Below are 26,178 nucleotides of genomic sequence, written 5' to 3'. Positions count from 1 at the left end.
CTCAGTCATGCTGTATTGAGCTCCTATCTCCCCGGCTGGGTCAAGACTCAATGAGATCTTGGCCAGAGTTGACTCTAGAACATCTTATGTCCATATTTATGGCGCAGACTTGTTCATTTTTAAGGTTGCATCTCTAACTACCCAAAGCTTTTCCCACCAGGGCTGCCCAGTGGCTTTAAATGCCTCTCTCTCCTCTTTCTGGGCCTGCAGGGTTGGGGCAACTGAGGTGGAAGAGCTTTATTGTTATGAAGTAGCTACAGCTTTCACTGTCCCAAGCAACAAGTGCCACCTTGTCAGCTGGTCACTGGCCCAGTGTTACTCCCAGGCCGTTTTGGGTCCTGTGGTGAGATTTAGTCAGCTTCCTTCTCTCAGTCTTGGCATCCCTCCACTATCTAACTGAACCAACATGAATGGGCTTAATTTTCTATACCTGGAGGGTAAGCAGAGCACCCAGTACCTCAGCCCCACCTCTCTTCTTTGCCTTCTTTCTCTCTAGCTCAGGGAGCCCAAAGGCAGACCTGCTATGTAGCTAAGTCCCTGTGGACTGGAGTGCCACCTCCCTTCTTGACAGCACCCCCGCTTTGAGAGATCTCCTTGGAGTGTCAGACTAGCTGGATAGTGACCTTCTGATTCTCTTGGTTCCACATCCTATGGTCATAGGTGCACTGGGATCACAGACACATGTGCCACCTTGCATCTGGCTTTATGTGAGTTTGGGGGAATTGAAACCAGGCTGGCAGGCTTTGCAAGCATGTACTTTTACCTGCTAGCCATCTCCTTAGCCCCTGAAGTGTGTGTGAATGGGCAGGTGCACGTAGGCATGTGGAGATCAGAGGACAGCCTTGAGTGTCATCCCCAGAAACACTGTCCACCCTTTCTCAAGACAGGGTCTCTCACTGGCCTGGAGCTCGCCGCTAGGCTAGACTGGCTGGCCAGTGAACCCCAAGGGTCTTCCTGTCTCTGCCTCCCCAGTCATGAGATTACAAGTGTGTGACAGTGTGCTTGCCATTTTTATGTGGCTTCTGAGGACTGAGCTCAGGACCTCATGTTTGTACTGCAAGCACTTTACCTACCGAGTGGTCTCCCCAGCTTTGCCTTGGAGTCTTGACTCTGTGGACTCCCCTTTCTTCCTCCCTGGGAAAGGAGAAGTGTTCTATGATCATTAAGCACACCCCAGTGACACTTCACTGTTAGATCTGCTGCTGATTTCTTTGGGGAATGGAGCAGGGTTTGATGGTGGGTTTTGCTGGTGAGAATGATTCTAAAACATCTGTGTTCTGTGGGAAGGACACTTGCCTTAACTTCTGTTACTTCCTGGGACTTACAGGAGGCTTTTGTCTTCAAATTGTGCCTTAGTCACCATTCCAGGGCACAGGAAAATCTCTCCTGACATTTTGTAAACCAGAGGACCCTGAGTATTTTTCTCTTCATTGGTTAGCAACTTAGTGGGCTTGTTACTGGTACCAACCTCATCGCACAGAGGAGAGAAGCCATGCCCAAGGGGTTAAGGCCCCACAAGGAGGGTGATGGCTAAGGCCTTCCACTGAGTCAAAGGCCCGCTGTGTCTTCTCACTCTTGCCTGGGTTTATCACTACCTACACAAGTCCAGAAAATCTTTGCAGTGGTTAAAAAAAGTCATGTAGTTGGATGATTTTATTCTCCTTTTGAAGTCAATTTAGTGCCCCAGGCTCCCTCTCTGATGAAAACACACTGGTGCTGGAAAGCCCCATGGGTGGATCTCCTCCCTTTCCCAGTGACTAAAGCTGGCGGTGGAACCTGGAGGGTGTGTGCACCTGTCCTGGAGCATTGCAGCCGCATGGGCCTGCCACGACCTGCCAGCAAGAGCCATGCGGAGCCTTTGTTCCAGGCAAGACGGCAGGTGCCCAGGGCAGTGGCCCCAGGGTGCTGTTGGTCTGGGCATTCCTCAGCCCCCTTGTTGCTCTTGAACCTCGGCCCCAACTTTTCATGCTTGGAACATTGCCAGAGTCCTGCCAGCTTGGACCTCTCTACCCTGGGGTGATGTTTAGAACCCACCCTCCCTCAGCCCTACCTGACGCACAGCCCGCCTGTCACATCTGTTGGCCCACCCCAAGAGGGAAGAATTGCCTTTGTCTCTGGTCCTGAGAACGCCCGGGCTTTGGGCTTCCTGGCCCTGGGTCCATGCTTGTGTGGCAGAAGAGCCAAAGTCAGGGGTAAGGTGTGTCCTACTGAGGGCACAAAACATTTGCTGGGCATACCCAGTGTTCCAGGTACAGCTCACTGGATACTGGAGTCCACTGATATCCTTGATTCCAGCCAATAAGAGTTGTGGGAAGTACAGAGCCCGGTGTGGCCAATGAAAGGCACTTAGCTCAGCCTGGGGCATTCAGAGGTGGGGCCATGACCCCAGGCTTTCTGGGGTGAATAGGTGCTTAACAGGTAGCAAAAGGAGGTGTAGACGGGGACACAGGAACAAAAGGCCCATGTTTCATCATCCTAGTACATTAGGTAAGCCAAGGCAGGAAGACCTTTTTAGGTGATTCCAGGAAGGAGTGTATGATTTGGGTGCGAAATTAGTAGCTGACTACATCTCTGTCCTGGTGGCCAGAGCTGGGTCCTGAGCTCACTGCTCCATTCATCAGGTCTCTCTGTACCCTCAGGGGAAAGGAACAGATGGAATTGCTACTCCCATCACCTGAGTGGACAGTTTCTGTCCCTTTGGACAGGAAATCTATGTGCAGGGCCATGGAAGGGGGTGGAAGGCTGGGGGATGCATGTCTGTCACGCAGCCAGCCCCTCTGCAGGAGCAGTGCCACCGATCCACAGTTCCCTCTCAGCATGGCGAGCTGTCCACAGCCATGCCTGAAGGGACTCTGGTCCCACCTGTTGGCGTCAATGACTTCCTAATGGAGCAGGTTTCTTTGTATTGAGGTACTCCAAAGTCCGTGGCTTTGTGAACCAGGCCTGCGGTTTCTCTTACAATGATGCAATACCTGCTTCACTGCTGGGGGTGAAGCTGAGGTAGCCTAGCTGCAGAAATCCTGGCCTCTATCTCCAGCACCACCTGAGACTGGAAATGATGCACATGCCTGTAATCCCGCTGGTGGAGGGTGCTGTGAAATTAGAAACTCGAGGTCTTCCTTGGCTTTGTAGCCAGTTCAGCCCAGCTTGGGCTACCTGATAGCTTGTCTCAGGACAGAACAACTGTCTTTCATTTACTCACCAGACTGACATTACCTACATTTGTGTGAGCCAGTGGGGACAAGGAGACCTTCCAGAAACTAAAGAACATTTACATCCACACAACCTGGCAAGCTGCTGGAAGTGGGAACGTGCATGAGGGTGGCCACAGGAAGACAAAGCACTGTCCAGTGAGTGCCCAGCTGGTCTCCATGGGGAGGAGCATCCCTCCAGGTGCTCCTTCATTCGCCATCCCAGAAAGCAAGAAGGTGGGCTCGGGCAGGCAGACACAGAACAGCTGTCCTTGCCCAGCACTTTGGGGAGTCAGGAGGCCACCATTCCTGTGGGCTCCGAGATCGTGTTCTTAGCCTCCTCTGTGGAGCTCACCTCATGGAACACAGGCGCCATTTGGAAATGTGGGAAGGTCGCCATTCTAGCTATTTGGGGTTCTGTGCTATTATGGCCCACCATGGAATAGGCTGTGTGGCTCCCGGTGCCTTCATCACTTATGAAGACTCTGTGATGTGAATGCGAAATTAAGAGTATGGTAACAAGAGACTGATTGAGATGGGGAGGGGATATGATGGAGAATGGAATTTCAAAGGGGAAAGTGGGGGGTGGAGGGAGGGTATTACCATGGGATACTTTTTATAATCATGGAAAATGTTAATAAAAATTGAGAAAAAAAAAAGAATATGGCAACCAGGGAACAGATTAACAGCATAGTATAGTGAGATGCAACTCAATACTGTATTGTTAATATCTTATTTACCTGAGAGAGAGAAAGGCAAACAGAGAGAATAGGCACATGAGGGCCTCCAGCCACTGCAAACACACTCCAGCCCTGTGAGCCACCTTGTGCATCTGGCTTACATGAATACTGGGGACTTGAACCTGTATCCTTAGGCTTCACAGGCAAGTACCTTAACCATTAAGCTATTTCTTCAGACCCAACTTAATGATACAAAGAAACTGACAGGTGTTCTGATGTGGTTGTAACTTTAAAGCATTATGTTAAGGGCCGGCCGGGGATGCAGCTCAGTTGTAGAGTACTTTCCTAGCATGAGTGAGACCCCAGGTTCAATTCCCAGCACCCTCAAAAAGCAAAAGTTAAAAAAACTAATTTTTTAAACATTTTGTTTATTTATTTAGAAAGAGAGAGAGAGAAGGAGGCAGGGGCAGGGGGTGAATGGATATACCAGGGCCTCTAGCCACTGCAAACAAACTCCAGATGCATGCACCACCTTATGTATCTGGCTTATGTGAGTACTGGGGAATTGAACCTGGAACCTTTGGCTTTATCAGGCAAGTGCTTTAACCACTAAGCCATTTCTCTTGCCCCCAACCTAATATTTTGAAAGAAACTAGGTGCAAAAGACTGCAGTCTGAATAGTTCCACTTCCACAAGATACTACAGACTAAAGGGTTCTGCTCACACATTGTGGCAAGGTCTGTAGGAAAAATCAGATTCATGAGTATCTGGGGCTGAGCCTGGAGAGTGGATGTAGTTAATCAGTGAGCAATCTTTTCATGGTGATAAATATTCTAGAATTAGAATTTGTTAAATTTACAAAAGGCCTCTGATTATGCACTTGATTTTATGGACACACAGTATGTATACTATATATAATACCTCAAATTGTTTTCACTGTCAGAAAGGTCACCATTGGGTTTTCTCTACTGTGAGGTTCCTTGTGATGATTTCCTCCCATATGCACCCCCCCCATCAGGATGAAGGTGGGGGCAGCAGACCCCTTCTCGGGCTTCCTTTGGGAGGAGAGCCCCAAGGGGGAGCTGAGGGGTGCCAGGCAGAGGGGCCGTAATCTGAAGTGTAGAGTTAGTGCCTCAGGTGCCAGATACTCACTTGCTCATCTCCTCCACACACAGTTCTCTACAGCACTGCAGGGAGGTACAGTGGAATGGCCACGCCTTGTAGCAGAGACAAGCTTACAGTGCTGTAGGGAGGTACACTGGAATGGACACTCACTGTAGTGGAGAAAAGCTCGCAGTACTGTAGGGAGGTACAGTGGGACGGACACTCACTGTAGCAGAGACAAGCTTGCAGTGCTGTAGGAAGGTACAGTGGGATGGACACTCACTGTAGCAGAGACAAGCTTGCAGTGCTGTAGGAAGGTACAGTGGGACGGACACTCACTGTAGCAGAGACAAGCTCACAGTGCTGTAGGGAGGTACAGTGGGACGAACACTCACTGTAGCAGAGACAAGCTTGCAGTGCTGTAGGAAGGTACAGTGGGAGGACACTCACTGTAGCAGAGACAAGCTCACAGTGCTGTAGGGAGGTACAGTGGGCCAGACACTTGCTGTAGGTGAGACAAGCTCACAGTGCTGCAGGGAGGTACAGTGGGACGGACACTCACTGTACCAGAGACTAGCTTGCAGTGCTGTAGGGAGGTACAGTGGGATGAACACTCACTGTAGCAGAGACAAGCTCACAGTGCTTTGGGGAGGTACAGTGGGACGGACACTCACTGTAGGTGAGACAAGCTCGCAGTGCTGCAGGGAGGTACAGTGGGATGAACACTCACTGTACCAGAGACAAGCTCGCAGTGCTGCAGGGAGGTACAGTGGGACGGACACTCACTGTAGCAGAGACAAGCTCACAGTGCTGCAGGGAGGTACAGTGGGATGAACACTCACTGTAGGTGAGACAAGCTCACAGTGCTGCAGGGAGGTACAGTGGGATGAACACTCACTGTAGGTGAGACAAGCTCGCAGTGATGCAGGGAGGTACAGTGGGACGGACACTCACTGTAGGTGAGACAAGCTCGCAGTGATGCAGGGAGGTACAGTGGGATAAACACTCACTGTAGGTGAGACAAGCTCGCAGTGCTCCAGGGAGGTACAGTGGGATGAACACTCACTGTAGGTGAGACAAGCTTGCAGTGCTGCAGGGAGGTACAGTGGGATGAACACTCACTGTAGCAGAGACAAGCTCGCAGTGCTGCAGGGAGGTACAGTGGGACGAACACTCACTGTAGGTGAGACAAGCTCACAGTGCTGCAGGGAGGTACAGTGGGATGAACACTCACTGTAGGTGAGACAAGCTCGCAGTGCTGTAGGGAGGTACAGTGGGATGAACACTCACTGTAGCAGAGACAAGATCGCAGTGCTGCAGGGAGGTACAATGGGACGAACACTCACTGTAGCAGAGACAAGCTCGCAGTGCTGCAGGGAGGTACAGTGGGATGAACACTCACTGTAGGTGAGACAAGCTTGCAGTGCTGCAGGGAGGTACAGTGGGACGAACACTCACTGTAGCAGAGACAAGCTCGCAGTGCTGCAGGGAGGTACAGTGGGACGGACACTCACTGTAGCAGAGACAAGCTCGCAGTGCTGCAGGGAGGTACAGTGGGATGAACACTCACTGTAGGTGAGACAAGCTCGCAGTGCTGCAGGGAGGTACAGTGGGACGAACACTCACTGTAGGTGAGACAAGCTCACAGTGCTGCAGGGAGGTACAGTGGGATGAACACTCACTGTAGGTGAGACAAGCTCGCAGTGCTGTAGGGAGGTACAGTGGGATGAACACTCACTGTAGGTGAGACAAGCTCGCAGTGCTGCAGGGAGGTACAGTGGGATGAACACTCACTGTAGGTGAGACAAGCTCGCAGTGCTGCAGGGAGGTACAGTGGGATGAACACTCACTGTAGGTGAGACAAGCTCGCAGTGCTGCAGGGAGGTACAGTGGGATGAACACTCACTGTAGCAGAGACAAGCTCGCAGTGCTGCAGGGAGGTACAGTGGGATGAACACTCACTGTAGGTGAGACAAGCTCGCAGTGCTGCAGGGAGGTACAGTGGGATGAACACTCACTGTAGGTGAGACAAGCTCACAGTGCTGCAGGGAGGTACAGTGGGATGAACACTCACTGTAGGTGAGACAAGCTCGCAGTGCTGTAGGGAGGTACAGTGGGATGAACACTCACTGTAGCAGAGACAAGCTCGCAGTGCTGCAGGGAGGTACAGTGGGATGAACACTCACTGTAGGTGAGACAAGCTCGCAGTGCTGCAGGGAGGTACAGTGGGATGAACACTCACTGTAGGTGAGACAAGCTCGCAGTGCTGCAGGGAGGTACAGTGGGATGAACACTCACTGTAGCAGAGACAAGCTCGCAGTGCTGCAGGGAGGTACAGTGGGATGAACACTCACTGTAGGTGAGACAAGCTCGCAGTGCTGCAGGGAGGTACAGTGGGATGAACACTCACTGTAGGTGAGACAAGCTCGCAGTGCTGCAGGGAGGTACAGTGGGATGAACACTCACTGTAGGTGAGACAAGCTCACAGTGCTGCAGGGAGGTACAGTGGGATGAACACTCACTGTAGGTGAGACAAGCTCGCAGTGCTGCAGGGAGGTACAGTGGGATGAACACTCACTGTAGCAGAGACAAGATCGCAGTGCTGCAGGGAGGTACAGTGGGATGAACACTCACTGTAGGTGAGACAAGCTCGCAGTGCTGCAGGGAGGTACAGTGGGATGAACACTCACTGTAGGTGAGACAAGCTCACAGTGCTGCAGGGAGGTACAGTGGGATGAACACTCACTGTAGCAGAGACAAGATCGCAGTGCTGCAGGGAGGTACAGTGGGATGAACACTCACTGTAGCAGAGACAAGATCGCAGTGCTGCAGGGAGGTACAGTGGGATGAACACTCACTGTAGGGGAGACAAGCTCACAGTGCTGCAGGGAGGTATAGTTGGATGAACACTCACTGTAGGGGAGAGAAGCGCGCAGTGCTGTGGGGAAGTACATTGGACGGACACTCACAGTAGTAGACACAGGCTCGCAGGCTTAGAGAGATTGACATATACCATAACATAAAGCCCAAATGTGATGGACTACAGAGGTTCAACCCCACAGTTTCCTGGCTACAAGATTTGCCTTCTCTATAAGAAAGAATCCGAGCAAACATGTCAGAGGAGCAGCATGCTCTCTGACAGTTAAAAATGCTTCAGGGCACAAAGAAACAAGCCGCTGTGAGCAGCAAATGACTTGATGTCCACATTAAGTCAGGGACATGACAAGCCCTGCTTGATGTCTGCACTGGGTTGGTTGGTAGGTTTGGGGCATACTGATCAGATGTGCCTGCTTACTCCAGTGGGCAGCCCCTGTGCCCCCCACCCTTATGCTGAGCTGTGTCACCTCCCTTTGTTTCTCTTTTGTGGCTTAAAACATGTTATGGATGTTTGACACTCCAGAAGACTACGGAACCTGTGCGTGCCCAGCAGCAGCTTAATGAATGAGACATCTCCCGACCTGCTTTCAAATTTAGCACATATGGTGGCGTGCAAGTCACACAGTGTTAGAAAGCCAGACTTTGAACTAGAGAAACCTGGGCTCAAGGGCTGGGGAGATGGCTCAGTGGTGAAAAGAACCTGCTTGTAAAGCCTGCTGCCCCAGTTCGACTTCCCACTACCTACATAAAACCAGATTCATAAAGTGATACATGCATATGGAGTTCATTTGTAGTGGCAAGAGACTCTGGCATGCTTCCTCTCTCACCTCATAATTAAATAAATAAAATATAAAACAACAAGAGAGAGAAAGAAAGGAAAGGCAAGGAAAAGAAAACCCTGGACTCAGGTCTCACTTCAGATGACATTACCTTGGAAAGTCAGAAAGCCTTTCCGAGTCTCAGTGTCCCTTTAAGTAACAACGGGGTGACAAAACTTCCTGCTTGTGAGATCAGGATAAAGATGCACAAGGCTCGTTGAGAGGTGGCACGCTTGTTTCATGAAGACCTGAGTTCAAATCCACAGCCCCCACATAAAAGCTGGCCATAGTGGTGTGCTCTGGTAATCTCCACAGTGTGGAGTCAGAGACATGAGGGTCCCTGGGGTTCACCGGCTAGCTGGTCTAACCAAATCGGTGAGCTCTGCATTCAACACGAGACCCTGTCTCACAGAATGAAGTGAAGAGCAATGGAGGAAGACACCTGATGTCAACCTCTGGCCTTGACAAGCATGTGTATACTTTTACATACCCACCTACACACACCAACATGGGCTGGAGAGATGGCTTAGCGGTTAAGCGCTTGCCTGTGAAGCCTAAGGACCCCGGTTTGAGGCTCGGTTCCCCAGGTCCCACATTAGCCAGATGTACAAGGGGGCGTACGTGTCTGGAGTTCATTTGCAGAGGCTGGAAGCCCTGGCATGCCCATTCTCTCTCTCTCTATCTGTCTTTCTCTCTGTGTCTGTCGCTCTCAAATAAATAAATTAAAAAGAAAAAAACACCAACATGCATGTGCACAAGAAGGACCAACCCTAGTTTGCACACTAACTTAAGGGGTCCCCCCATGAAAGGCATCACTGGTGGGCCTGGGGCTAAGTGGTCTGACTGCAGAGTCAGCTGGTGACCCACAGCAGTCGACTGCCTCCCACCTATGCTCTCACCTGAGCTTTGACGACCTTGCATGATGGGCCTGCCACATCCCTGAGGCCCAGAGAGGAAAAGTGGTGTGCCCAGCCAGGGTGGCCTAGCTAGAGGGTGAGTGTAGAACGGAGCCCGTGTTGTAGGTGTTGCAGACGCTGTGCCCTGTGCATACCGAGCCTGCTGGCTCCTGGCTATTGTGCTTTTCCTCCAGGCCTGGGGAGAGGGCCACACATGCAGGAGGTGACTGGTCCTACCCCAGCCCTCTGGTCACAGCAGAGTCAAGGCTCTGGCAAGCTGCCTTACCTCCTTTGCAGGGAACAAGGCAAATCCTGAAAGGCCACCATTCATTCATACCGTCTGTGACTTACTGGCCCTGGGGGAAAGTCCTGTCTTTTCTGAGCAGCCTTTTCTCAGCTGCAGGTTCAGCCTGAGCCCTGTGCTCCCCCAGGCAAGGCTGGTAGTCTGCACCCCTGGCAAGGTCCTGAGAGGTCCTTGCCTGTCTCCCGTGTCAGCTCAGAAAATAAATCAGGCAGGATGGTCTCAAAGTGGAGGGCCCTGAGTATGTTTCCCCTCCTACTGTCCTCTTCCTCTGCTGTCTCTCCTGCTGGGTGGCTGTGGTGGTTGGATTCAGGTGTCCCCCATAAACTTAGGTGTTCTGAATACTAGGCTCCCAGCTGATGGAGATTGGGGAATTAACGCCGCCTGGAGGCTGCTCTTGGTTGGGTGATTTCTATCAGCAATGCGCACTGGATTGCAACAGTGGCCCTAAGCCATCCTCTCAGGGTCAGTATAGACTCTGGCAGTTGATATCTGATCCTAAAATACTGTGTAGGAGAGGGGGTGTTCAACTTCTGCCTGAGAATGAGTATTTTAGTCTTGCCACAGCTCCTTGTGCATCCTTCAAAGCTAGTACATTTCAACATCTGGAAAGTACTGCTGGAATATTAAAAAAACATTCTTCCCAGTCTATTCTCATTTTTATAGGAAATATTTTGCATGCACCCTGTATGGAAGAAAATCCTTTTTCTATACTGTCCTGAATTAGAGTTATTTTTATGTGTGTGTATGTTAGTGAGCATGTGCGTGCTCACGCTATGTGAAGGCCAGAGGACAACCTTGGGTGTCATTCCTTAGGCAATGTCTGCTTCTTTTTCTATGGACAGGGTCCCTCACTGGTCTGGAACTTGTCAAACAGGCTAGACTGGCTGGGCAGTACACCCAAAAGATCTGCTGTGTCCCTCTCCCTAGCACTGGAATTACAGGCACATACAACCAGGCCTAGCTTTTTGAAAAAACAATTATATACACATACTTATATTTTCTGGAGCTCAAATTCAAGACCTCATGCTTTTACAAGGCAACTATTTAACTGAGTTGTGTGCCCCCCACCGTGAAAATTACAGTTATTAATTTAAGGGACCAGAGAGGCAGAGCCACACTTTTAAAAGGAGGGTAGCTGGCTGGGCAGAGCAAAGCAAGGACTTGAAGTCGGCCACTTGGCACGGTCCATGTGGCCTAAGGCTAGTGCATAGACTTGGCAGAGCAAGGAGACCAGCGTGTCTCCCTGGCGCCTGACAGTGCCTGGGCAACACGGCTGCCTTGCCTGGGAACAAGCGTGGTCTTGCCAGGGAGGCCGCCTTCTCAGCGGCCTCACTGAGAACTTCCTCGAGGCTCTTGCCAGCCATCCAGCCACAGCTTGCCTGGCGAAAGCGCTCCAGTCCCAGTGGGGAGAACAGACTAAAATCTCTGTAGGTTAGGCCTGATCTTAGTAGACTGATACCAATTTAGCATTCAGGAAGTCCGTCATATCCTAAAGAAATTAAACTCATGTAGAGCTGAAGTGGGCCTGTTGCATGGGGAGAGTAAAGGCTGACAATCTCTCTCTAACTTATTTTGTATTTAGTGGAGGCATAAAACATTAAATATCTGTACAAAAGGGTTCTTGCACATTTTTTTTCTGCATTTCTAAAAAGCACAGTAAGTATTAAGCTGGGGTGGGGGGAAGGATTTGTGAAAGCATTCACATAAAACTTGATGACTACAGAAGGAAGTGGTAGTGTACACTAACAAGCAAATTGACTACATTAAGTCATTTCCAATTTAGACAGGCAGGACCCACTGTGGCAAAAATTAGATTTTGCTAAAAACATTTGAAATAACATTGCTATTTTGACCATGCCCTCAATTTGACATAGCTTGCTGTGTTTCCATACACATAGCACCAGTAACAAGATCTCTTCATTGCCTTGCAGAAATCCGGAATGGGAACCTCAAGGCCATCCTAGGCCTCTTCTTCAGCCTCTCCCGCTATAAGCAGCAGCAACAGCAGCAGCAGCCGCCACCCCAAAAGCCACACCTCTCGTCCCCTCTGCCACCTGCTGGGTCTCAGGCTGCCGGGGCACCCTCCCAGTGCCAGGCTGGTACTCCTCAGCAACAGGTGCCAGCTACTCCCCAAGCCCCGTGCCAACCCCACCAGCAGACGACACCTCACCAGCAGGCCAAAGCACAAGTGGAAATGCAGTCCAGGTGGGCTTCCAGCGTCCTTCTTCTCGGCCTAGTGCACAGCCTGTAGTCTGCAGTTTCCTCCAGCCTCTTCTACTCTGAGTGTCTGGTAGTGAGGAATTAGAATGACCTTGAAATGGATGCAAAAGGCCCCTCTCTGTGCCCAGCAGAGAGGTGTGCTTCCACAGGTCAGCATCCCCAGCAGCCAGAGTTCACTGGCTCTCTGCTGTGACTCTGACCTGCACACACAAGCTCAGAAACCACTGCTAGAGGGGACTGCAAACCCCGTTAGTGTGTTGGCTTATAAGCCAGCATTCAGAGTTAGACATGAGAATCATGTTATTTATTGATGGCAACAGTTTTCTCTGCCACCAGATATGTGTTTTTGTTAAGAAGTGAGAAAGCCAAAGAAGGGAGACAGGTATTAGCAGGGTGGAGCCAGCGCCGCCCTGGAGGGAGCAGCGGCTCCTTTGGGACAGGGACCTTGTGTTTGCCTGGGTTCTGATGACCTGAGATAGCGAGGCCATGTTGAGCGTAATTAGGGAGTCACTTTATTCATGCAGGAGCAGCCCTGCTCTGCAGGAGGGGAGCCTGGACTTTCCAGTGTTTCCAGGGGTTGGCTGCACTGCTCAGAGGTGCCCACGGAAGAATGCCACAAGAGCTGAGCACACAGTTGTGACGTTTTATGCTGCAGTGGAGATCCCAGGCCTCTGTGCAGAAGACCATCCTGCAAGCCATGTGTTTTGGTGACAGGAGGAAAAGCAAGGGCAGGGCTGGGCACTAGCCAGTTTTACCTCGTGCCGAAGTTCTGCAGCAAAGCTCGTCATAGAGGCTTTCTTTCAAGCCCTCCCTCAATCTTTTGCTATAAAACCTAAATATCACTGTTGTTGATTGCTTGATTTCTTCTGATGTGCACTGAAAACTAAGGCTTTTTCTTTCCTGTGCCTCACGCATGGCCCAGATGATCATAAGGCTTCCTGCACACCTGGTGTCCTTCACGTGTGGTCAGTGACCCAGCTCAAAGCTGCCCATACCTGTTGCCTTAGAGACAGTCAAACCTTTTTTTCCCCCTCTGAGCAATTTTCCAATAGGGATCATGTTAAATTTAGCTAGCAGGGATGGAACGCATGTAAATCAGGCCCTCTAATTAATTACCTAATTACATCCAAGTCGCATTATGGAGATTTGTGGGCTAGGAGAGGGGCCTGGACTAGCAGTGAAGAGATAGCCAGGCAGCCAGGCCCTGTGCCCTGGGAGCCTCCTTGGTCAAGGCTCCCTGGTGGCCCTGGGGGATTGGAACAGTGAGTATGGCAGCATTTCCCAGGGGCCTCACAGACAGCTTGGTCTCTGAGGTGCCCGCTGGGGCTGCAGTGCGGGAAAGGTGCTGTGGGGAACTGGGCAGATCATTTGGGTGAGTTGTAACTGTCACTGCACGTCTGCAAAGAACCTTGAAACTGACAGCATGCGTTCTTTTTCTCAGTTAGTGCCAAGCCTTCTATGTGCCTAGCACTGTTAGGCACTGGGGAGTCGAGGAGGAGCGACATAGCGAAGGTCACGGGGGAGGCTAAGCCATGAGCAGGTGCACAAGGCGGAAAAGTGCGAGATGGAGTGAGAGCGGAGTCAGAGGGTGCGGGTTGAGAATCCAGGTTGGGGGCTGGGAAGGTGTCCCCGAGGCAAGTTAGAGAGGAACAGTGAGAAGCAGCTCACCATGCAAACCTCTGTGGCGACCTGGCAGAGGCAGCAGCAGGTGTGGAGACCCTCAGGTAGGAGAAAGATGGGCATGTCAGAGTGAGGTGAGGAGGAAGAGAAAGGTAGTCTGAAACCCTGTCCTTCAATGGAGATGTGTGGTGCTGTGGCTCCCGTGCCATTCACAGAGTACCAGGTGAGGTCGGTGTAGTGTTTGGTGTTCATGCTAAGATGCCAGCAACAATGAAGACAACTCTTAAGTAAAAGATGTAATTAGATTTACAGTTCTTTTTATTGAGTTGAGGGTCTCATTCTAGCCCAGGCTGTCCTGAACTGACTGAGTAAACCAAGCTGTACTCAGAGTGATTCCCTTGGCCTCTGGAGTGCCAGGAGTACAGGTGTGAGGCACCAGGCCACCTGGACTTACAGCTCTTAACAAATTACCTTTGCTCATCTTTGTGAATAAACTTGCAGAGGGGAAGGAAGGACCCCAGAGAAGAGGCCACTGCATTCCAGGAGACAGGAGTAGGTGGCATCAGGGTGGTCCACGGTGGATATTGAGACAGAGACTGAGCCAAGAGACCTGCAAACCAATTTACTCTCTGAATGAGGGAAAGAGAGGCAGGAATCCCAGGTAAAGCCTAGATTTTTGGCTTACACCGCTGGATAAATGATACCATTCTTTACTGAGACAAGGAAGCCTTGGAGAAGAGCAGGTGAGCATTCTAAACTTGCAAAAAGGGCACAGATGTAGAATTCCACAATGTGACCAAGTACGCTTTGTTTTATGAAGCATCTCACTTCGCAGGCTTCCAAGGACCCTGTGTTCAGGAGTCTGTCACTAGGCTCTGCTAATCTGAGTATCCATTGCCATGCCATAAAAGAACCAGACATTCATCTCCCACTAAGGAAAAACTCCCAAAGATCAGCCACACTCAAACCAAGTTTGTGTGTTCAATCAACTCAACTGCAGAAGGGTTCCTGCCATCATGGCTTTCTGACCTTAAGAGAGGTGGCACGGGCTGGGGTCTGAGAAGGCTCTGTGCCCTCATTCACCCCTTTGTTTTACCAGTTTTGATGACTTCTGCACACTGCTGGTTTTGCTCATTATATATTGATTCTTTCTAATTCTACTTCCAAAAACCCATCTTACTGTCAAGGTCTACTGATAGGATACCCTGTGGTAACATTCTGGACATTGACTTAAGGATGATAGAAAGTGGCTCATTGCCATTGTGGTTTTAGCCCCAGATTCTGTCTCTGCTAGCCCAAGCCCCGAGGATAATGATTGGGCCCTTGGTTGTGGAGTGTTGATACAAGCCCCATAAGCTCGGTTTGGTTTGTGTCCTCTGTTACAACTGTGACAGAAGTTAACATGCTTGTGAGAGAGCCATCTAGGTTCACACTGTGAGATAGCAAGCACCTAACACTGACAACTGTCCAGCAAGCTTGGTGAAGGAACCCTGAGGTACTGGCACGAGGACATCTGTGAGGGACCCAGGCTGTTCTGGTGTGATGTCGAGCCTGCTCCATCCCACCCTGAGAAGGCCTCTCCAACCTGGAGCCTGGGAGAGGAGCGCCCGGTGTCGTGTTCCTTCCCACCTGTACCGACCTCCTACGCAGCAGTTGTCAGTTGTTTAGGAAACACCCCTGAGTTGCTTTGTTTGTTTCTCCATTCTCATATCACTCTTTGCTTCCTAAGAGCAGTGAAACAAATGTTCTTTTTCTCACTTCAAGTCATCTTACAAACATGGTGGAAGAAAAGGAGATGCAAGAAAGGTAGCAAAGCTCGGTGCCAGAGCACTGGCTGGCATGAGGCCCCAGGCGTCATCCCCACAGTGCACTTCCAAGATGTAAGAGAGATAAATATTCTGTCTTTATCATAAACCAAGCAAGTTTAAATTGTTCCTTATCAAGTCCAACTAAGATTCTTTATATGTACAAATTTATATGTGCAAAAAGAAACACGCCATGGTATTTTTTCCTCAGGGCGGGATTAAGTTTAGGGCCTTGCACATACCAGACAAATGTGTTACCACTGAACTATACCCCCAACCCTTCTGTTCTTGTTTTCTTTTTTTTGTTTTGTTTTGTTTTGTGAGGTAGCATCTCACTCTAACCCAGGCTGACCTAAATTCACTGTGTAGTCTCAGGATGGCCTTGAACTCACAGCGATCCTCCTACCTCTGCCTCCTGTGTGCTGGGATTAAAGGTGTGCACCACCACACCCAGCCCTTTTGTTCTTACTTTAACTTTGAAGCAGAGTCTCACTAAAACTTGGTCAGACTGCCTTGAGCTTGCTCTGTAGTTCAGGCAGGTTTTGAATTTATAATTTTCCTGCCTCAGCCTCCAAAGTAACTTGGATTAAAGAACTTCACCACCAGGCCAGGCTGGCACCAGAACTTTTTCAGCAGCCTTTAGGTGGTCATTTCTATAACCATAAGAGCAAAATTTCCAAAGGCCAGAAAAAATTACAAAAATGTACACCTTTGTTTGAAATAGCTTTATCGTTTATTTTGGACATGTGCCCTTAACACTCTAGTAGAATAAACCAGGAGAATAGAGACATGGGTTCCCCTCGGTGCTTCAGCGGATATCCATTGTAAGTTATCCATTGTACGTCAAGTACCTCGGCACTTTTTAAACACTGGGGAACAGAGGCACAAGGAAAGCTGTGAGTTCAAAGCCAGACTTGGCTATATACCAAGTCTTATACCATACTGGGAACAGTGTAAGACCCTGTCTCAACACACACACAGGCTGATCTTGAACTCACTTTGTAGGCCAAGCTGGCCTTGAACTTGCCATCCTCCTGCTTAAGCCTCTTTGAGTAGCAGAGATACAGGCCTGCACCCCCAGGCCTTATTTTTACACAGTCCTGTCAGTAATTTCTCTACTTTGGAAATGTATTGAATCAGTATAGTTAGGCTTAGAGAGAAATCAGTCTAGTGGAAAGAAGGGGTGGAGATAGGACCTAGGAACCTCCCCCTGCCGCCTCATGTCATCATGCACAGTCTGACGTGTCTTCTCACTCACCTGTTCCACCTTTTCTTTCCCATCGTGCAGCGCGTCGTCCAAGGACTCCTCTCAGAGCAAAATCCTCCGCTTCACTCTGGGTCAGAAAAAGATCTCTAGGTTAGACTTCCTCTGTGTCCTGCAAAGCATGCTGTTAACCCAGCCCAGCGTTTCTTTGTTCCCCTGCTCTGGCTGAATTTCCTTCTTACTCCTCTCCTGTTTCATGTTTTCAGTTATCATGAGCCCAAACATGCTGGGCTCATGATAAAGTGGAGGGGAGTTTTGAAATTGGTGGTGGGAGAGAGAGAGAGAAAGAGAGAAAGTGTGTGTGTGTGTGTGTGTGTGTGTGTGTGTGTGTGTGTGTGTGTGTGTGTAGAGAGAGAGAGAGAGACAGTGTGTAAGTGGTTTTGGTGTGGGCATGGTTCTCATTATACTGATTTTTGCTATTGACTGCTTTGTCACTCAGATTTCTGGAGAGGTGAGTTTTGGACTGTTTTCCCTTGGCTTCCTGCTTCATCCTGGCCCTAACCTGACCCGCCTCCCGTGTGTGGTGATTTTGTTGTCCTCACTCTGTACTAACCGATCGGGCATGGGCTTCCTCTCGAGTTCTAAAGGTCTGCCTTCAGAACAGCAGGGCCCCAAGTCTTGCCTTTGTTTCTGGGTTCTCCTCACACCATGGAGAGGTGGTCTCCGTTCTCTGAAAATAAAAATCCTTTCTCTTGACTTTGACCTGGCTCAACTCGAGGGTGCCTGCCTTGGGATGTGGACTGCTATCTTTGTCTGTGGGGACAACTAAAGCCTTACTGTTAGTGGGGTGTTGTGGCGCATGCCTTTAATCCCAGGTACGATTATTGGGGTTTGAGGCCACCCTGAGACTACATAGTGAATTTCAGGTCAGCCTGGGCTCGAGTGAGACCCTACCTCAAAAAAAAAAACAAAAAAAAAAAAAACCAAAAAACAAAAACTTACTGTTCTGCCCATTCTACCGAACATTGTCCCTGTCTCGCTGCCCCTGCGGTGCCCTGGCAGAGATTGCCAGTGGGATGGAATCTGCCCTTATGACTAGTGCAGATCTTCACTTCTCGTTGAGCCCTTGCCTAACGGTGAAGAGGAAAGTACCATTCCTGTCTTCTTTATGTTCAAATGCAAAATGATGGCTGTCAGCCTAGCTGCCCACTCTGCTATCACTAGGTACCCTTCAGTCTGCCTTTGCTTTTCTGGAAAGCTTACTTCCGCTTGGGAATCAGCCTAGCTGGTGAGGGAGAAACCATGAGGCATGCCCCTCTGCAGAATGCCAGCATGCCACCCGCAGCTGGTTCTGGGGTCTGGAGGAAGCCTAGGTTTGTCGTTTGTGAAAACCATATCAGAGCAATGACTACTTTCGGGGATGAGGAAGGAGGCTTTCCTGTCCCAGCAGTCTGTTCCCAGTGTGTTCGAGTGTCATGAAAGGAAAAGGAGTCCCAGCCTGGAGGAATCCCAAACTACTGTTGGTTCCCACACGATGCGCTTTGTGTGGAAACGAGAGTGAACAGGAGCTGGCCTGGAAACTGATTGGAAGTGCATGCCATCCCACCAGTGATTCGCTACCAGCACAGGTGCTGGAGAGAGGCCCTGGGAAGGGAGGAAGAGCTGAAAACGAGGGTGCGGCTGCCCGCCCGAGGCAGAGCTGGGCCCTTTGCCCTCAGCCAAGGGCCGACTTCCTTTAGAATGGCCTTGTCCCACCTGTGGCAAGCGCTACGTGTGTCCTAGTCTCGTCTCGCCATGAGTGTGCCCAGCACATTTGGGATGATGGTACATTCCATTGTCAAAAGGTTGGGCACCATGTTTAGAGCCTCATTCCTCACCTAGAGTGTCTGGGTGCATTTTGTCTTTGTGGAGGCCAACAGACAGACATTCTTTCTTCGATTCTTTGCCTCACATTCCTCCTCCCACCCCAGCCCCTTCTCCTTGAGCATTATTCCAACAAGGATTTAGGCTGATTAAGTAGGAACGGTTGTTTGCCAGGAGACAGCCCCATCCACTGGCTGAGTAGGCCACCTTGTCCAGAGCTCTGGAAACAGGTCTTTTAATTTTTTTTAATTTATTTATTTGTAAGGAGACGGGGGGGGGGGGGAGGAAAGAGAATGAATTGGCATGCCTCCTGCCACTGCAAACGAACTCCAGAAGCATGCACCACACATGATGCCTCTGCCTTTATGTGGGTATTGGGGAATCAAACTGTGCCATCAAGCTTTGCAACAAGTGCATTTACCTTTTGAGCCATGTCTGCAGCCCTAGAACCAGGTCTTTTGTTGGAGGGCAAACACCAATGAACACCTGCCAGGGCCTGATCACTTGGTGAAGACCAGGGATGCTGAGCAGAGGAGTCCTCACCTTTGAATGTGGATTGGGGGGACTCATGGGTCTCTCTGGATGTCTACCTTTGACCCTGCTCTTGTCCCCTGGCTTCTTTGGTAGAGCCCCACATCTTTAGGCTTGTTTTGCCTCCAGGAGGCAGGGAAGTATGGGGCCTCGGCAGTACAGTCACCACTTACTACTTGCTACCTGGGTAAACGACTTCCTCTCTGTGAGCCTGTGTTTCTGAATTATAAAGCACAGTCGTCCCCCTTCATTCACCACCCTGAGGAGTTCATAAAGCAATTCCAGTTGTGAACAGCTGGCATGTAATCAGCACACCGTGAGTCATGGCTGAGTGACCATACTGGACTTTTCCGTTGGTCTGAGCCAAGTAGGACAGCCTGGCCGCCTGCGGCCAGCCGCTGGGTTGCTACCTTCACTGCCATCTCGGGAAGGCAGTCAGGGAATTAGTGGTCGTTCTCTGTCTAGCTGCTAAAAAGCAGATGCCATAGAGATCAGAGATTCAGCATTAAATCATCTTGTCTGGCATGAAACATCTCAGATTCTGTACCCCCCCCCAGCTCCCCTGCATGTGCACACAAGCTGCTGTGCTTCCTGGGAGTGGCACCCCTCTGCTCCCACCCTTTGAAGTGGTTTGGGGGAGAACTGCTTTCCTCCCATCGGCACGTACAGTACATGGAGCAGAGGAGCCCGGGTACGGTCCTAGGTTACATGCCAGGAATGCATTTCTTCATAATGTTTCCATGCTCAGCTCAGCTCAGCTCTGCACACACTGGAGAAATTGACCACAGCTTCAATAGATTTTTCTTAAAGAAAAAAAAACAAAACAAAAAAAGCACCGTTTCTGTTTCCGAGAACTCGTCATGTCCTCTGTCAGTTTGGAAGTGGACACCAGGAAGCTGGGAGGTGTTGAGTTCTGTGTTGCTGAGCTGGGACCTTTCATGTGCTGAACGAACAGCCTAAGGCCAACCTGCCTGGCCCTTCTCACTGCTCTGCCTCAGCCAGGCTGCCACATGGGCAGACCTGCTCGGCGGCTAGCCGTGATGCTGCTGCTGCTGACAGCACCTGCCTCAGGCTGGGCTCGATCCAAGTCCCCAGATGCAAGAGGGTGTTAACAGTAATGAACTTCAAAATGTTTAGCCAGAGGCCGGGGTCCATGTCACTCATAAACTAGGCACGCTCTATTTTAACTCCAGTTTTGATCTCTGCCTCCCTAATTAGTGCCTCCTCCCTGCAGCGTAGGACAGAGTCAGAGCTTGGACGTGACCTACAAGATCTTTCCTCCTGGAGGGTCCTTCTTGCTTAAGACGAATTTCATCTCACTCAAGTGTGAGCACATGCAAACTCTTTTCTGTCTGTTTGAGATAAGTCTCACTTTATAGCCCAGGCTGGCCTAAAACTAACCACGTACCCAGTCTATCCTTAAACTCAGGGCAATCCACCTACCTCAGACTCCAGAGGGCAAGGATTATAGGCATGAGCCTCCATAGCTGGATGACTGGTATACTTATTATGGTTTTTTGTTTGTTTTGCTTTTCGAGGTAGGGTTCACTCTAGCTCAGGCTGACCTGGAATTCTCTATGGAGTCTCAGGGTGGCCTTGAACTCACGGTGATCCTCCTACCTCTGCCTCCTAAATGCTGGGATTAAAGACATGCACCCCCAAGCCCAGCACCAGCATATTTTCACTGTGGCTTGTGGCATGGGACTGACTAGGACCTTCTGCATGCTGGGTAAATGCTCTACTACTGAGGTCAGATGACTTGTTACTGTTGTTTATTTTGAGATAGAGTTTCAGTAAGTTGCCCGGGCTAGCCTTGAACACACTCTGAAGCCCACGCAGGTCTTGCACTTGGAATGCTTCCACCCCAGCCTCTTGGGTAACTGGAATTACTGCCCCACCACTACAGGCAGCTCCCCCCATACGTGCTCAGGCCGGCCCCATGCGCGAGGGCCTCCCCTCGTCTTCTGTGCTCCCACTGGACACGGCTGACTGCTCCTGCTCCTCGGTCTCTTCATTGGAGCCTTCTGACCCTCCTACCAGCCTGAAAGGTCACCACTTCCCTTCTTGAATTACTTCTGTACTTTACATATTTTAATTATTTAATTTTATTTATTTGAAAGAGAGAGAAAGAAGGAGGGAGATAGGGAGAGAATAGGCACACCAGGGCCCTCAGCTGCCACAAGCAAACTCCAGATTCATGTGCTACCTTGTGGGTTACCTGGGGAATCAAACTCCGATCCTTAGGCTTTGCCAGCAAGTGCTGAGCCACAACTCTCCAGCCCTCTTTACATATTTTTAGAATGTCAGCTGGCCCCAGCCTGCCCTTTAGATCTTAGCAAGACTGATAATATTAATGGCTTGTGGAGTGCCTCCAGGACTACTCCACTGTTTTTCTGTTTCCACTGCCTTTGACTTTGCAATGCTGCATTGAAATCTCATACTAACATTCAATCTGAGTTAATTCAGTTTGAGTTTTTGTTTTCTGAGAGAATTCTTTCTCAGCCATCATTCATGGTCTTCGAACGTGAAATAGATTTGGATAACAGCTCGAGATGGATGGAGGAGACCGCAGCAAGCAATAGCCTAAGCCCGTTCACAGCAGAACTTAATACTTCACTGGGGTTCCCATCCCAGCTTTCTCTGACACTTTAAAGAAACTGCTCGTTCTAAATTTGGACATGTTACAGGAGCCTTTCTGACTCAGGTTTGGTGGTAATGGTGACGGGTGATGTGAGCTGGTTTGAGCTTGGTAGTAGCATTGGATGGCTGTGTGCCAACTATTTTCCATGACCCCAGAAGACACACCACCATACAGTGGCACTCCCATCAGAGGAGTACATACGTACCTGACTATGCCACCTTCGGAAACTTAAAGCTGTCATTATTAGTCCCAGGCCAGGAATTTATTCAGAGTGAGACCCACAGGTAACTTAGAGTTCTCCCAAGTGTAAAGTCTCAGTCACAAAGTAGTTTCTTTCACTAGATGAAGCACCCTGCTTGACAAAGCCTGTCTTGCCTCTTCAAAAATGTTGGTCTTGGGGCTGGAGAGATGGCTTAGCGATTAGGTGCTTGCCTGTGTAGCCTGAGGACCTCCGAACAAGGCTCAATTCCCCAGGACCCACATTAGCCTGATGCACAAGGGGCACATGTGTCTGGAGTTCGTTTCCAGTAGTAGGGAGGCTCTGGCGTGCTCATCCTGTCTCTCTTTCTCTCCGTCATTCTCAAATAAATAAATAATTTTTTTTTAATGTTGATCTTGGATATTTTGTGTCTACCTCTGTTCTAATGCTTTAAGCCTGTTGGTTCCTTCCTTCTTCAAGTCTGTCCTGCCTTTAGCAGAGTTCCTCTGACAGTGTCCACTTCCTCATGCATATGGTTAGCATGAGAAAGGGGTATCATGTGGGTTTAGTTGTTATGATAGGCAGGCAGGAAGTCCCATCTCAGATTTACAAAGTTACAGGCCAGGAATATCAATGTCAGAAGTGAGACTGGCTCAAAGCCTGTTTTCTACCCATCATGCCCCACTGCCTCCAAATCAGAGTGATTCAGATTGCATCCAGGCTGACCTGCACTTATATGGCTTGCCTCCGGGCAATCATCACAACTGCCTATAATCCAGTTCAGGATGAACACAGTGGAGACTCCCCAGCAGCTCTGAGAGGAACCCATCTGTTGCAGTCAGGTTTGCATTGCTGACAGAAATCACCCCATCAAGAGCAGCCTGTGGGGAAAAAGAAGGGATTTATTTTGGCTTACACACTCGAGAGGAAGCTCCATGATGGCAGGGAAAGCAGTGGCATGAGCAGAGGGTGGATATCACCCCCTGGCTAACATAAAGTGGACAATAGCAACAGGAGAGTGTGCCAAACACTGGCAAGGGGAAACTGGCTGTAACACCCACAAGCCCACCGTCAACAATACACTGCCTCCAGGAGGTGTTAATTCCCAAATATCCATCAGTTGGGGACCTGGCATTCAGAAGACCTGAGTTTATGGGGGACACCTGAATCAAACCCCGACAACATCTATTCCTTGTTGTTTTGTGCTTTCCCACTCCTTATGGATTCCACATCAAAGCAGAATATGTTACCCTGTACTGCTTCATACCGCTGCCGTGACATTATTTTGGAACAAGTTTATAACCCTTCTGCAAGCCTATATGTGGGAATCAAGACTACTGTAGACTACATCTGGTTAATAGTTCAGCCCTGAGCCCTGTGTGCACCTGCAGAATCTATACTGATGGACAACGACCTTGACTGAAGGAGCTGTACGACCAAGGGCACCAAAGTCCACTTGCTGGGCCACACGGGGTCCCACTGGCACTGCTGGGCCCATTTTGCACCTGCTGTTGTGCCTTGTCTTTGTGAAGTGAATCTTCTCTGCACCTAAGACACGGCAGATCCACCAAGGACAGTCCTCGGTCCTCTCGGTACAGCAGGAAGCAACAAGACTCTGTGACTGCTTGCTGGAGGAAAAGGGCAACAGCATCTCTCCATCTCTCTCGGCTCCCAGTCAGGGAACTGGCTAGCTGCTTCTTGACTAGATCTGTTTTACAGTCTTCTCTTGCCATCTCATGATCTCTGCTCTGCAACCATCTTTTCTTGCTCAGCCCGCAAGAAATTGTTTCAAGTGCTTGCTTCTATTTGGAACACTCTCAGACCTAAGGCTTCCACTGAGCTCCTGGAATTGCATGGCAGTGGAAGCTGGAAGCGTTAGTTGCAAGTTCAGATTTGTCAGTAGATTTAATGCTAGTCAGCTGAGATCCCAGTTGCCCTTAAACATAGCAAGAATATCATTATGATTTCATCTTTCAACTTTAGTTATTGCAGAAGGCCTGCTTAGTAAGTTCCTGTACCAAAACTGACTTGAGGAATCTGTCCCCTTTACCCCTTTATGGAATGCTCTAGAATATCTTTAGACCGTACAAAGAAGTCTGGTAACTTTATTTTCAGAACTACTCAAAACAAGGTATTTCATTTAAAAGGAAAGTTTGTGTATTAAGGCTAAATGACTCCTGCTAGTTTTACAGAAAGAATTGTGATTTTATCCATTGACTCTGTAAAAAAGTCAGGCTTTATCCTCAAAGGAATGCCACCGAGATGGTTGTTGGGTGTTGACGGAAAATTTAACACAGACAAGCACTTGTTGTGTTGGGCTCTGAGTGGTTCTATTTCCTTTCCTAACATTACAAAATGAATTCTTTTCTCAATCCCACTTCCCTGGATTATGACAAACACTGTTTCAACACTACCTAGACAGATGTGTTTACAGGATAAATAGTTAAGCCTTAGGCCTTTGTGCTCCATGTTTGATAGAATAATTAGAGAGGTTGTAGCTTGATTTTACTGAGCAATAAAAATACCTGTCCCAGAGCATAAAGAAGATGAGTTTTGTACTTTTAAGTCAGCCAGTATTCACATGTGCTTCTTGCAGAAGCTCTCTTTGCCCTAAGGAGCCATGTTCATGCTTGGGTGTTAGACTCCCTGGGTCAGGACAAGCCTGGTGCTTGTGGTCTTGTGTTGTGTCTGGCTAGGGGCCTGCACAGGTGGCTGAGCTTTTGTATTTAACGTCCTGCATGGTTTCTGTATCTTCCAAGACACTGCTGTTCCTTGAGATAGTATATGACTGTGTTGCTTTTGCATTTTAGACTTCCAGGTCCTACGAGGGTGGCTGCTGCAGGCAGTGAGGCCAAAACCCGTGGAGGGTCAGCCGCTGCTAACAACCGGCGCAGCCAGAGCCTTAACAACTATGACAAGTCCAAGCCGGCCGCCTCCCCGCCCCCACCACCAAGTAGCCATGAGAAAGGTAAGTTGTCTTCCTGACGCTGTTCTGCTTCTTTATAGCAGATTTCTTACAATCTTTTGGGTGAGTTTGGCTGGGGTCAAGTTCAAGGTGGCAAAGAAGGCTGAAGAAAATGGAACTCAAAGAAACACATGGTTGGCAGGAGCATTGTTACTAGTGACATTAATAATATGGGAAAACATTGTAATATTACACCTGACAGAATGAATATATTTGGACAGGGCACATAAGACAGTTGGCTACAGATAGAGACAATGAATCATTTGAGATTTGGCAATAAATTTTACTAGGATGTGTCCTGCACAATAGGAGGTCATGCAGAAATGTGCAGTTTTGGAGAGTGACTTGTATGAGCTGATAAGCTTTCTGCTCATCACAAACAATGGGAGGGAATTAGGGTTAAGAATGTTCACCTTTGACAAACTCAGGAAGGTGTGTTGGATGAAGCGATGCTCCCGGGGCTGCAGTGATTCTGCTTGTGCCCTGAGAGAGCATGACATTCCTACCTATATGAGACTGAGGGAGCGCGAAGTCCCAACCCCGGAGGCTACTGAGGGAGCATGACATCCCAACCCCGTATGCTACTGAGGGAGCATGCATTCCTACCCCGGACGCTACCGAGAGTGTGATGTTCCTACCCCAGTTGCTACTGAGGGAGTGTGACGTTCCTACCCTGTACACTACTGAGAGTGTGACATTCCTACCCTGTATGCTACTGAGGTAGCGTGATGTTCCTACCCCATACGCTACTGAGAGTGTGATGTTCCTACACCATACGTTACTGAGAGTGTGACGTTCCTACCACGTATGCTACTGAGAGAGCGTGATGTTCCTACCCCGGACGCTACTGAGAGTGTGACGTTCCTACCCCGGACACTACGGAGAGTGTGATGTTCCTACCCCGGACGCTACTGAGAGTGTGACGTTCCTACCCCGGACACTACGGAGAGTGTGACGTTCCTACCCCGGACGCTACTGAGAGTGTGACGTTCCTACCCCGGACGCAACTGAGAGTGTGACGTTCCTACCCCGGACACTACTGAGAGTGTGATGTTTCTACCCCATATGCTACTGAGAGTGTGAAATTCCTACCCCGGACACTACTGAGAGTGTGATGTTCCTACCCTGTACGCTACTGAGAGTGTGATGTTCCTACCCCGTACGCTACTGAGAGTGTGAAATTCCTACCCCGGACGCTACTGAGAGTGTGATGTTCCTACTCCGTACGCTACTGAGAGTGTGATGTTCCTATCCCATACG

The 26,178-nt window shown here is 49.6% G+C and overlaps 1 protein-coding gene across 6 annotated transcripts in view; it reads left to right on the top strand.

Annotated features, from left to right (window-relative positions):
* Nucleotides 1-26,178, top strand: part of Nav2 (neuron navigator 2) — a 728,975-nt gene that overhangs the window by 497,480 nt on the left and 205,317 nt on the right. For all 6 annotated transcript variants that reach the window (XM_045145595.1, XM_045145596.1, XM_045145594.1 and 3 more), the window contains exons 5-6: nucleotides 11,802-12,075; nucleotides 24,764-24,921. In XM_045145595.1, the coding sequence (XP_045001530.1) occupies nucleotides 11,802-12,075; nucleotides 24,764-24,921 (432 nt within the window). The remainder of the gene's footprint in view (nucleotides 1-11,801; nucleotides 12,076-24,763; nucleotides 24,922-26,178) is intronic.

The sequence above is a fragment of the Jaculus jaculus genome, chromosome 3 (assembly GCF_020740685.1).
Source record: "Jaculus jaculus isolate mJacJac1 chromosome 3, mJacJac1.mat.Y.cur, whole genome shotgun sequence".
Classification (NCBI taxonomy): Eukaryota; Metazoa; Chordata; class Mammalia; order Rodentia; family Dipodidae; genus Jaculus; species Jaculus jaculus.
Note: the sequence above shows the minus strand (reverse complement) of the source record. Positions and strands in the feature narration are given on the sequence as shown.